Source organism: Bison bison, unplaced genomic scaffold (assembly GCF_000754665.1).
Source record: "Bison bison bison isolate TAMUID 2011002044 unplaced genomic scaffold, Bison_UMD1.0 scf7180017864466, whole genome shotgun sequence".
In the NCBI taxonomy this organism is placed as follows: domain Eukaryota; kingdom Metazoa; phylum Chordata; class Mammalia; order Artiodactyla; family Bovidae; genus Bison; species Bison bison.
The window spans coordinates 9,978,384-9,990,283 of NW_011495027.1; the positions used below are offsets into that span (position 1 = coordinate 9,978,384).

Sequence of the window (11,900 nt, forward strand, 5' to 3'; positions counted from 1 at the left end):
AACAAAGGTCCGTCTAGTCAAAGCTATGGTTTTCCCAGTAGTCATGTATAGATGTGAGAGTTGGACTATAAAGAAAGCTGAGTGCCGAAGAATTGATGCTTTTGCACTGTGGTGTTGGAGAAGACTCTTGAGAGTCCCTTGGACTGCAAGGAGATCAGACCAGTTAATCCTAAAGGAAATCAGTCCTGAATATTCATTGGAAGGACTGATGCTGAAGCGGAAGCTCCAATACTTTGGCCACCTGATGTGAAGAACGGACTTATTGGAAAAGACTTTGATGCTGGGAAAGATTGAAGGTGGGAGGAGATGGGGATGACAGAGGATGAGATGGTTGGTTGGCATCACTGACTTGATGGACATGAGCTTGAGCAAGCTCCGGGAGTTGGTGATGGACAGGGAAGCCTGTCCTGCTATGGTCCATGGGGTTGCAGAGAGTCAGAAATGACTGAGCAACTGAACTGAACTGAACTAAACTGTAATAAAGATAGCCTATGGCTTTTACATAGGAAGTTAGAAGGGTTTTGGAATCTATGTGCTGGGAATGGTGTACAAAGTTCATATTATAAATCACAATGTCACAACACCCCTGTCAAAAATCAGTTGCCTATAAATGTATGTTCTAGACACTCAGTCCGGTTCCATTGATCCATACATCTGTCCTTATGCCAGTACCACACAGTATTGATGGCTGTAGCTTTGTAGGAAGCTAAGAATTCAGAAAATGTGAATCTTCTAAATTTCTTCTGTTTAAAGATTGTTTTGGCTATCCTAGCAATTTCTGCAGAAAACTAGCTGAATTTTGATAGGTGTTGCACTGAATCCATAGATTAATTTAAAGAGTATTGCCATTTAAAAAATATTAGATTATCAGTGGAATGTATTTCCATTTAATTGCTTTCAGCATTGTTTTGTAGCTTTCAGCATATAAGACTTGTGCTTTTTGTGAAATATCAAGATATTCCTAAGTATTTTATTTTCTTGTTGCTGTTGTAAATGGAGTTGTTTTCTAATTTAATTTTGGATTGTTTGTTGTTTGTGATTTTTGCATATTGATCTTCTATTTTGCAACTTCGCTGAATTTGTTTAGCAAACAGTTTAGGGATGAATTTCCAAGGATTTTCTATGTATATGTTTGCTATTTGTAGTTGAAGATAGCTTTACTTATTCTTTTCTAATCCAGCTATTTATTTTTCTTGCTTAATTGCTCTGGCTGGAATCTATTTAAATGTTGAACAGAAGTGGTAAGAGCAGACAGACATCCTTGCTGATCTTAGGAAGAAAGTATTCAATTGTTTACCGTTAAGTCTGATGTTAGCTGTGGGTTTTTCATAGGTATGCTTTATCAGGTTGAGAATGTTTCCCTCCATTCCTAGTTTGTTGAATGTTTTATGACAGGGTGTTGGATTTTGTCAATATATGATTTTAGGGGACATAAACGTTCACACTAGAGCATATGGTATATAACATTGATTTTCATATGTTTAATTACCCTTGAATTCCTAAAATAAAGCCCAGGTGATCATGATGCATAATTCTTTTTTATGTTGTTGGATTCACTTTGCTATTATTTTGTTGAAGATTTTTTTCTCTACATTAATAAGAGATATTGGTCTGTAGTTTTCTTGTGATGTCTTTGTCTCCTTTTGATCCAACATAATACTGGCTTCACATAATGAGTTAAGTGTTATGTCTTATATTTTTGGAAAAGTTTGTAAAGGATTGCCATTAATTAATTTTCTTTCATTTGGTAATGTTCACCAGGGAGGCCACCTGGTCCTGTGTCCTTCTTTGTGAGAAGTTTTTGAATACTAATTCAATCTCTTTACTTGTTATTTGTCTATTCAGATACTCTTTCTTCTTAAATCAAGTTTCGTAGTGTGTGTCCTTCCTAGGAATTGTCCATTTCATGTAGGTTATATAATTTGTTGGCAATTACACATTCCTTTTTAACATTGTTTCTTTATACACTACTTTTCAAACTTCCTGCTATTTTAGATGGACCTTTCTTTAGTGTAGATTAAGAAGATTTTCCAACTATGTGGCTGTTATCTATGAAAGCCACACATTGGGAAATGAGGTTTTAAGAATAACCAACATTATTTTTATTAATATTTTGCATTTTGTCTTTTAGGATTGTATACTCATCAAACAGAAATATAAAAAGCTACGAAGAAGAAATTCTTAGGAAAAAGATAGTGGAAAGTGGAGTACCACAAAAGAAATGTGACTTCAGTGTTGGAAATTGTACTGACCATGATAGAAGGTTATCTGTAGAGTTCTTAAGTAAAAGATCATCTGATCATTCTCTTCTGAAACATGAAATTCCAAAAGATATCAACAGCAAAGAGGAAAATGTAATTTCCACTGGTGAGGTATTTTTTGTGGATTTTTATAAACTTTTATAGCCATGAAAGTAATTATATTCTAAACACTTAGAGAAAAACATACTTCAAAAATCAGCTCTGTTGAACATTTTTTTATAAGTAGATGAAAGTCAGTATAAATGAAAGTATATAATTTATGAGTGAATAGAAATAATAATATGGCCTACTCCCAGTTTTCCCAAGTAATTAGAGATGGAGTTATTGTTAATAAATACAGACATAATTCACAATTTTCCTTTTAAGCTTCTATATATTTTCACTCTTATTCTAATCTACACAAGCAAAAGCTTTAGCACACTGTAGAATCAGTTCTAACACAATGTATACGTTCCTTAAAAAACTCCATGCAACACAAAAATCACCAATACATTTTGTCATGACACATTTTTAAAAGATCGGAACCTAAAAAAACTAGGAACATAGTTTTATCCATGTTAAATGATTCAGCAATACATAAATACTACAATAAATATGGCATTTGACCTTGAAAAAGAGGTCTAGTTTGTTTGTAGAAGTGGGTGTCAAAAGGGTTGCAGCTTGTGAATTGCTGTGAATTGGTGGAAGGAGTATTTTAAGGATGTAGATATAGATACAGTAGATATTCCAACAGGAGACTCAAGAGCCTTGGATAAGAGAACAAACTGTTTATTACTTATAGAGCGTCTCAGAACCACTTCTCAACCCTCAGTCCCCATGAGGGCTTAATGTTACCTGCTGTTCACATGCAATGGAGTTGCACCATAGGAGGGGAACCCCAACTTTATGAGACTTTTACAGGCTGCCGGCAGACCTGCTCATCCTCCTCCACAGAGGGAGAGACCTTTACTTTGGAAGGTAGATAAATCTTGTCTGGTGAGGGGAAGGTAGGAATGTAAGGAAATGATTTTGAGGAGAGGATAGTCTCTGAATCTTTCTGGAGCATCTCATCATCTCTAACTTCCAAGATGTATTTGTTGTTTAATCACCCTTGATCCAAATTTGCCAGTGCTCTGCTCAGAAAGGACAGACCATACAAAAACAAAAATATTCATAGAAAATGGTCTCCCAGCAGCTGTTATCTGAAATCAGATGGAAATTTGTAACACCAGAAATGAGTAGGCATGGGTGAACTGAGGTTTCTGGTAGGTGTCTTAGGTATTTATGTTTTATGTATATTCTTTCATGGCTCAGTCCAACTGGATACAGTTCTTTGCATTGACTTAGTATTTCTTATGGATTACCTTGCACCTAAGGAAAGGAAAAATTCCCATTATGCAAAAATTGTTCCCTAATATGTCAGTTGTGTTGGATCAAACTCATGTTTTCAAAACATGTGTTACAGTTGAATTGACTGTACATGATAGTATCTGTTAACTAAAAGATTTTTATTACTGATGTTTAGTGCAGCAACAATAAAAACAAACTGATTTAAGCTCAGTTAGGTTTCTTTTGTATATGTTCACCATATTGTATTATGGTAAATGAATGCATGCATGCATGCATGCCTCTTTTAGGCTTGAGATAGATCTGTTCATTTTTTAAACTATCTCATTTAGTCTCAGCCCTACAAAGAAAGTGGTTACAGACTGATTTTATAGATGAGGACAGTAAGGCTCAGAGAGTATAAGGGACTTTCTAAGGCCACACAGATGGGGCAGTTGACCAAGCTGATATTCGATACCCATTTTTCTTGCCTCTAGCCTAGAACTCTGCCATGAGCCCACAATAGCCGATTAAAGTGGCCAAACAGATTTTTAGTGTAGATGGAAAGAGTTCATTTACCCCTCAACCCCTTGCCTTTATCTATTTTCTCCTCCATCACTCCATGGAAATCCCACCCCACCCCACCCCATGTTGATCAGTTTAATAGACACTTGTTTGCCGCATCTTATAAAGTCCTTTGCCATCCTCCATACTGTCCGTGCCACCCTCCTTGAAACTTCCTCTGTCTTCTTGACTCTGTGCTGTCTGGATTTTCCCTCTCAGTCACTGCTCAGTCTCCTTCACCAGTACTTCCTCTTTAATTTTTTTTTTGAGGTTCATATCCAACCACTGACCAGACATATCTGTCTAAATATACCTCTAAATATAAATATCTCAAAATTTAACCTGTGTCAGACTGATCTAATCACCTGCCTTTCCCAGCCTGCTCTTCTTTTAAATACTGCATAATGTGAATTATATTAATTATATTACTATCTTTCTTTCTTCCTTTTTTTTATACACTCTTTTATTTCTTTATTTTAGACCTCACCATGTGACATTCGGGATCTTTGTTCCCAGCTCAGGGATCAAATTCATGTGTTATATTGTTTCCCACACTTCTACCAACCCAAATTTTGTGTTAGAAAAATGTATATAAAATATATGTTAATGTTGCAGGCTTTATGGTCATATCTTTTTGCCTTGTCATGCTGTTCATGGTGTTCTCAAGGCAAGAATGCTGAAGTGGTTTGCCATTCCCTTCTCCAGGACATCATATACCTTCCAGTTATATTCATTTATTGATGCTTTGGCTTATAAGACTAAAAGTTAGTAAACAAGACTGATAATGGCATTGGAACTTTAATAATTCCTTCCTATTATTGCACTGTAAGTATTAAAAGGGGGTAGATTCTGCCCCCACGATTATGTGTCTTTGGCATAAGGTTTATCGTGCCCCCTGCAGTGGAATCATGGAGTCCTAGCCACTGGACTGCCAGGGAATTCCCTATATTAACTATCTTTCTTCTCAGTTACTCTTTTATCCTTCATTCAATTCATGAGCATGTCTGTTGATTTGCCTCCTAAATATTCTTAAATACTTCTCTCCTTTATCCTCCTGCCATTTCTTTATTTCAGTAAGTTGCTATTTTCTTTGAGAATTTGAACCTCAACTGGTCACCTGACTTCTTGTGCCACCTTCCATTTCTATTGTATAGAACAAAATTTGTTCATTGCAAGCCTGACCATGGCACTTGCCTTATTAAAATTCTTTAGTAGTCTCCCACAGCCTTAATATAAATCCCAGCTTCTTTCCCATGGTATAAGGGGATTTGGGGAACTGACTGCCGCCTAGTACTCTGCTGCCTCCTATCTTCACAACCCCTCACACCCCCTGAGCTCTGCTCTTACTGACTTGGCATTTCATCTGAAAGAACTGTATTTTGTTACTTCTGTGCTTTTATACTTGCTATTTGTTCCTGGAATGCCATTCTAATCAGCACATTATTCAAATACCAACTTTTGAAGATTTGATACAAAGATTGAACAAAAGATTTGATACAAGATTGAAGAAAACAGTGTTACTGTTTTGCAGTTTAGAGAAGGTATAATCAGTTTGGTTATGTACCAAGTGTGTTAAGGACTCAAATAGGGCACATTAACCTAGACGTAGGCCTTCAGAAAAAACTACATGGAAGGAATAACAGGCCTTCAGAGAAAGCTGTGTGGAAGGAATAATATCTGAACTGAATCCTGAAGAAAAAGCAGATGTTGACCAGACATAGAGAGTTTAGGGAAGAAGTAGTCCAGGCAAAGGAAACGACACTCCTGGAGGCAAAGAACCAGGCACATAGCAAATTTGGAACACCATGCATGGTTTGTTGTGGGTCTAGAGTAAAGGAGGGGATAAGAATAGTCACAGTAAGGGATGAACCTGGATATATAAGCAGAAGACAGACAATGAAGAGCCTTATTATATAAAGGATGACTTTATATTTTGTGGTCCAAACAAGGATTCTTTTGAAAGAGTGAAAAATGAAAAATTATCATTGCTGTTGAATGTTATTCTAGGGGAACAGGCATTAACTGGAATGCCCCCAGGCAAACCAAGAGATGTGGTGGTCTTATTCATAAGGCATTTAAGTGGTACTATTTTGCAGGCTTAAAGAGTATGAACAGAGCAAGTTTAAGGTAGAATGGAATGATGACTTCAGGTTGAGGAACAGTTTTGGGTTTCTGTAATTGTGTGTTGTTGTTGTTTTCTTTTCTGGGTACCACTTCTGACTCCAAATGTGTGTGGGTTGTTTTTTTTTTCCCCACACATAACCAATTCTCCTAACACCAGCTGGGCATCCAACAGTTCAATTCTAATGGTAACTATCCAGAGTTAGCAACAGATAAATGCCACAGGTTAAGGGCTTAGTGCTGCAATATTCTCCCCACTTCAGATGTTAAACGCAAGTCAGGTGCCTAGGCTACTGTTGGGGAGGAAAGAGTTCTTTCTACCCTCTTAGGTTCTGTGACTGGCCTAAGAATTAAATTGAAATAAGACAGATTAACAGGAGGGGGGAGAATGGTTTTCATCACTTATTTTTGCACCAAGAGTTTCACCAAAAAAAGGAGATTCAAGAAGATGGCTAGATAATCGAGGGTTATTTATCATCTTGACTTTCCCTGGTGGCTCAGCAGTAAAGAATCCTACTGCATGAATCCACCTGCAATGCAGGAGACGTGGGTTCAATCCCTGAGTCAGGAAGATCCCCTGGAGAAGGAAATTGCAACCCACTCCAATATTCTTATCCTGGAAATCCCATGGACAAAGGAACTTGGTGGGCTACAGTCCACAGGGTTACAGAAAGAATTGGATGCAATTTATCGACTAAACAACAAAATATTATCTTAGGCTAAGTGAAAGAAAGGCATTCTGGGCTACTAGATGGTGGAGGCAAGTTATGGGAAGGTGAGAGGAGAAAATGTATAGTAAATAAGGGTTGTCTTGTTATACAGATAATAGTCAAGTGAAGAGAATAGTTTCTTCCTAAGAAGGAGATAGCTTTGCACATGGAAATTTCCTTTACAAAAGGAAAATTTTTTACTTTTATTTTTAGGCAGTTGGGGGATGTAAATAGCTTTCCCTGCATCTGCTCCCTCTCAAGTACCTTTAGCTCAAAATAATCCTCATGCCAGAGTGGCATGTTTTGGGGTGACATATCCCCATTACTACCCACTCTTGTGCCCAGCGACTACAAATTTCAGAGTTCCCATGACCACCCTCCTACAAAGTTCAATAATTTTCTAGAATGACTCACAGAACTCAGGAACACATTTCACTTATATTTACCTATTTGTTATAAAAGATATAATTTAGGAACAGCCAAATGAAAAAGATACAGGGCTAGGTATGCAGGTTGGGTAGAGAAGGGAAGGTATACAGAACAAATATCCATGCCCTCTCAAGGTGTGCTATCTTTTCAAAAGTCGGTATGTTCACCAACCCAGTAGTTCCCTGAATCTTATTGTTCAAGAATTTTTATAATTCAGTCTATAGCTCCCTTTCCCTCCCTAGAGGTATGTGGAAGGGCCTGAAACTTCCCCCTCCCTGGTGACATATTTGTCCTTTCTGGTGACCAGCCCCCATCCTGAAGCTCTTTAGGGGCCTTAACCCAGAGTCACCTCATTAGCATTCTGGTTTCTAAATATATACATTTGTAAATTGGTTACTGGGAATCTGTTCCCAGGGACCCATCCTCAACAGTTATACTAACAAAAATTTCCAGACTGATAGAGCTATAATATACAATGTAGTATTTTTCTTTTTAAATATATATACATGTTTTATATTTCACTTCCCAAAGCCTAAATTATGAATCTTTTGAAGTAGAGGTAGTTCTTAAAATATTTTCTATAACTCTCTATACTGTATACGGTACTAGACTCATAATAAGTGCTCTATAAGTCCCATTGATTTTAGTTGAATTTCTGTTGGTTCACAGATCATCCTAGCCATAAATCCATGAACAGAAACAGGAAGAAACTAAGTGATGAAAAAGAATATCAAACTTGGGAAATTTTTTAACTTTTTAAGTCAGATGTTTGTGAAGTGGCTTCAATTTTGGTGTATAATTTATAATAGTATTACTATATTTAAATGTGTATCTATATTTAAAGGTATATCTACATTTAAGTATAAGTAGAAATATATATTTCAGAGCAGAAAGAATTGATGATTTTAAAGTTTCATTTAACTTTGAATTTACCACTTAAAGATTTCACTCACTGTTACTTTCTTTCAGTAACTAATCAAGATAACCATGTGGAAAAACATTTTGCTAGTTTTAGAATGCAATGGACATGAGTTTGAGCTAACTCTGGGAGATAGTGAAGGACAGCCTGGCGTGCTGCAGTCCACGGGGTTGCAAAGAGTTGGACACAACTGAGTGACTGAGCAACAACAAGAATACAAAATTTTGAAATATATACTATTAAAGAAACTATTTTTTGTCTTGTTTTTCTCTTTTAAAGATATTTATGACTTGGAACCTGCATCTGAATTAGGAGAAGATTTACTGAAGCTTTATGTGAAACACTGTTGCCCAGATATTGATATTTATGTTGACGGAAAAAGTTTTAAAGCTCACAGGTAAATAGGCATGTGATTAATTTGGTATTCTGGTTGTGACAGTAAAGTGTCAGGGTGGCTGTCTTTTTCTAGCACAGTGGTTTTCAAGATCTGATTCACATAGGCTGCAGAGGTTCCATGGAGATGCCTCAGGAGGTCTCTGACGGGAAGAGTTTGGACCATAGACAGGATTTTCTATCTGCAGTTTCACACATGCACAGATGACCCACTGAGACATGTGCACATGCTCAGCTAGAGCAGATCTGTGCTGTGCATTGGGCATGAACCTAAGATTTCATTAGAAGAAAATATACTGTTGCCTAAAATGGATTTGAAAGCCACTGAAAATGTCATTAAATGCAGTTTTTAATTTCATAGTCATTATGGTATTGAAAATGATTATTGCTACATGAATGACATTTTCTCTGAATGCATTTTGGCTCAAAGTCTTTAATTCTAAATAGATGATTCTCATGAATAGCATTGATTAGGAGGTTTAATTTTTCAGTGTACTTTTTAAAAACCATTATTCTGTAGAATTGGGTTGCTTAGGCATTCCAGGCTTTTAGAGTTTAAATTAAAGCCTGCTGCCTGTTTAGGTCAGGCTCTTTTTTTGTAAGTAACTAAAATCTGCTTAAAGAAAGAAAAGATGTTAATAAGAAATAGAGATTTTTTTTTCTTGGAACTCAAGGGAAAGAGGTACAGCTGGGCCTCACAACAGACTAGAATTGGAAAGCTGAGGAACCCAGAGTTATCCTCCCTGCCTCTTTGTGTTTCAAATAGAATGTTAAGTTATTCTGGTACTGCGGAAGAGGAAGAAACAGACTATTTTTGCAGAGGCTAGAAGCAGTCTTGTAGGTTCAAGGGTGCACAGCCCTTAATGAAGTTAGCAGTGGGTTTAGATTACAGAAATCCAAGCCAAACAGTAGCAATGTTTGTACTCTCATACTGGTTTTGCCACTTAATTGACTGAAGTACATTGCTAAACTCTTAAGACTGCCAGTTTCCATCAGACTGCCATCCAAAGTTTGAATTCTTCTTTCTGAGAACACATATTTTTAAAATATATATACACATTTTCCTATTTTTTATGAAATCCCCATTATGTATAGTAAAATACAGAGTATGATAGAGATTTATTTATATATTTTCCATATTATGGATCTGTATTCTCCATATGTGGGAATATAAATATACATATTCCCAAATGGTATGTGTGCATGCCTTTCTTTCTTCTTGGTTAGTGTAGAGCGACAACACAATTTTACTTTTAAAATTAATTTGCTTTGAGTTTGTTTTATGCCAGATTTTTCTTGAAACTTATGGAACCCTAGGACTATCGTTGTCATACTGGGAAAGCAGGACTCTGTGACCATTTGCATTATGTTTTCCAACACTGTCTATATTTGGCTTCTCCCTGTGTACTGCCTGACAGTGGACTGTTTTAATAGCTGCATCTAGAATATTAGGACAGCTCTTGCTACATTTCTGGCTTATTTTGTTCACCTAGTGATAAAAAAGAAATTTATATTAACTAGAAGGGCAATTTCCTGAGGATATGTTTCAAGAAGATCTGGCTTAAGTTCTCTTACTTGGTTGGCACCCTTATATGAGTTAAAGTGACAGATTCTAAATCCTAAGATTACCTTCCTATTCCAAACTTGAACGTTTTTCTGTTTGTACCTAAAATTTTATTATTCAGTTCAAAGATTATTATATCAGTAGTTCAGAAAACACAGGCATACTTCGTTTTCCTTTATTGCACTTTGCAGATAATTGTGTTTTTTATGACTTGAAGATATGTGGCAGCTCTGCATTGAGCAAGGCTGTCAGCACTATTTTTCCAACAGCATTGGCTCACTTCATGACTCTGTGTCACCATTTTAGTAATTCTCACAACATTTCAGACTTTTGCTTGATCCACAGCCCAATACCTGGAGTCCTTTATTTGCTGCAAGATGATCTGATGCCAGTCACTTGCTTGTGGTGGCACAACTAAGCTAAAGAAGTCATTTATAACTGGGTAATTACGAGTGTGTGTTCTGTGTTGGAACCTGTCTGCCTGGGTTGAATTCCAGCCTCACCATCTTTAGCTGTATGAATTTGGGGAAGTTATTTAATCATTCTGTGTTTTAGCATCCTCAGCAAAGATGGAGATTATAATAGTACCCATCTTAGAGAGTTATTACTGGGTTTCCCTGATGGCTCAGTGGTAAAGAATCTGCCTGCCAGTGCAGGAGACTCAGGTTCAATCCCTGGATCAGAAAGATCCCCAAGAGAAGGAAATGGCAACCCACTCCAGTATTCTTGCTTGGGACATCCCATGAACAGAGGACCCTGGTGGGCTATAGTCCATGGGGTCACAAAAGAGTTGGACATGACTTAGCAACTAAACAACAATATATAGGGTCATTATGGTGATTAAATTACTAAAAGCATTTAAAGTACTTTGAACAATGCCTGGCACGTAGTAAGTACCATGTAAGTGTTTGCTGTCATCATCCAGGTAATAGGCCTTTGATATGAGCTTTTGTATAGATAGTAGCAACAGCTTGAGTGTCCTTTATTTATGTGGGACATGCAGAGAAAGGTGATTTGAATCACTTGCATTTCTCCCCAACCCAAGGAGCAAAGGGATAGCAGTAGACTTCCTACACTGTTCTGTCTCTACACAGGCCTTACCCTCATCACAGTGTTACTTCTCCACTCTTCCCACATCTTAGTTCTTGCTTATCTCCAAAGGAGATAAGAGAGCTTTTTTCTCCTGCTCAAAGGAGAAAAAGAGAGCTCTGTTTATTTGCAGGCAGAGAGATTATAGTAAAAGGACTCATTAGAGTTCATGGATCCCATTTGTTAGTTACTGCTTTTCTGAGTGTTGCTTCCTGGAGTACTACAACACATTACTCCTGTTGTGGATTTCTGTGACATCACTTTTCTGCCTGAATTGCTGTCAATCACCAGATGGATACCATCTGTATACTTGGCATTTCTCTCTACTTGTATTTCCTCCTGTCATCTTTCAGTTCAGTTCAGTTCAGTAGCTCAGTGGTGTCCGACTCTTTGCGACCCCATGAATCGCAGCACGCCAGGCCTCCCTGTCCACCACCAACTCCTGGAGTTTACCCAAACTCATGTCCATCGAGTTGGTGATGCCATCCAGCCATCTCATCCTCTGTCGTCCCCTTCTCCTCCTGCCCCCAATCCCTCCCAACTGA

At 37.3% G+C, this 11,900-nt stretch overlaps 1 protein-coding gene across 5 annotated transcripts in view; it reads left to right on the plus strand.

The window, feature by feature from the left end:
• The window catches only part of KIAA1107 (KIAA1107 ortholog), a 94,265-nt gene that overhangs the window by 22,295 nt on the left and 60,070 nt on the right, over positions 1 to 11,900 (plus strand). For 3 of the 5 annotated variants that reach the window (XM_010860429.1, XM_010860430.1, XM_010860431.1), the window contains exons 3-4: positions 2,132 to 2,367; positions 8,589 to 8,706. In XM_010860429.1, coding sequence (XP_010858731.1) covers positions 2,132 to 2,367; positions 8,589 to 8,706 — 354 coding nt within the window. Of the gene's footprint in view, positions 1 to 2,131; positions 2,373 to 8,588; positions 8,707 to 9,861; positions 10,709 to 11,900 lie in introns of those variants that run through there. The other 2 variants (XM_010860432.1, XM_010860433.1) reach the window with 2 other exon arrangements.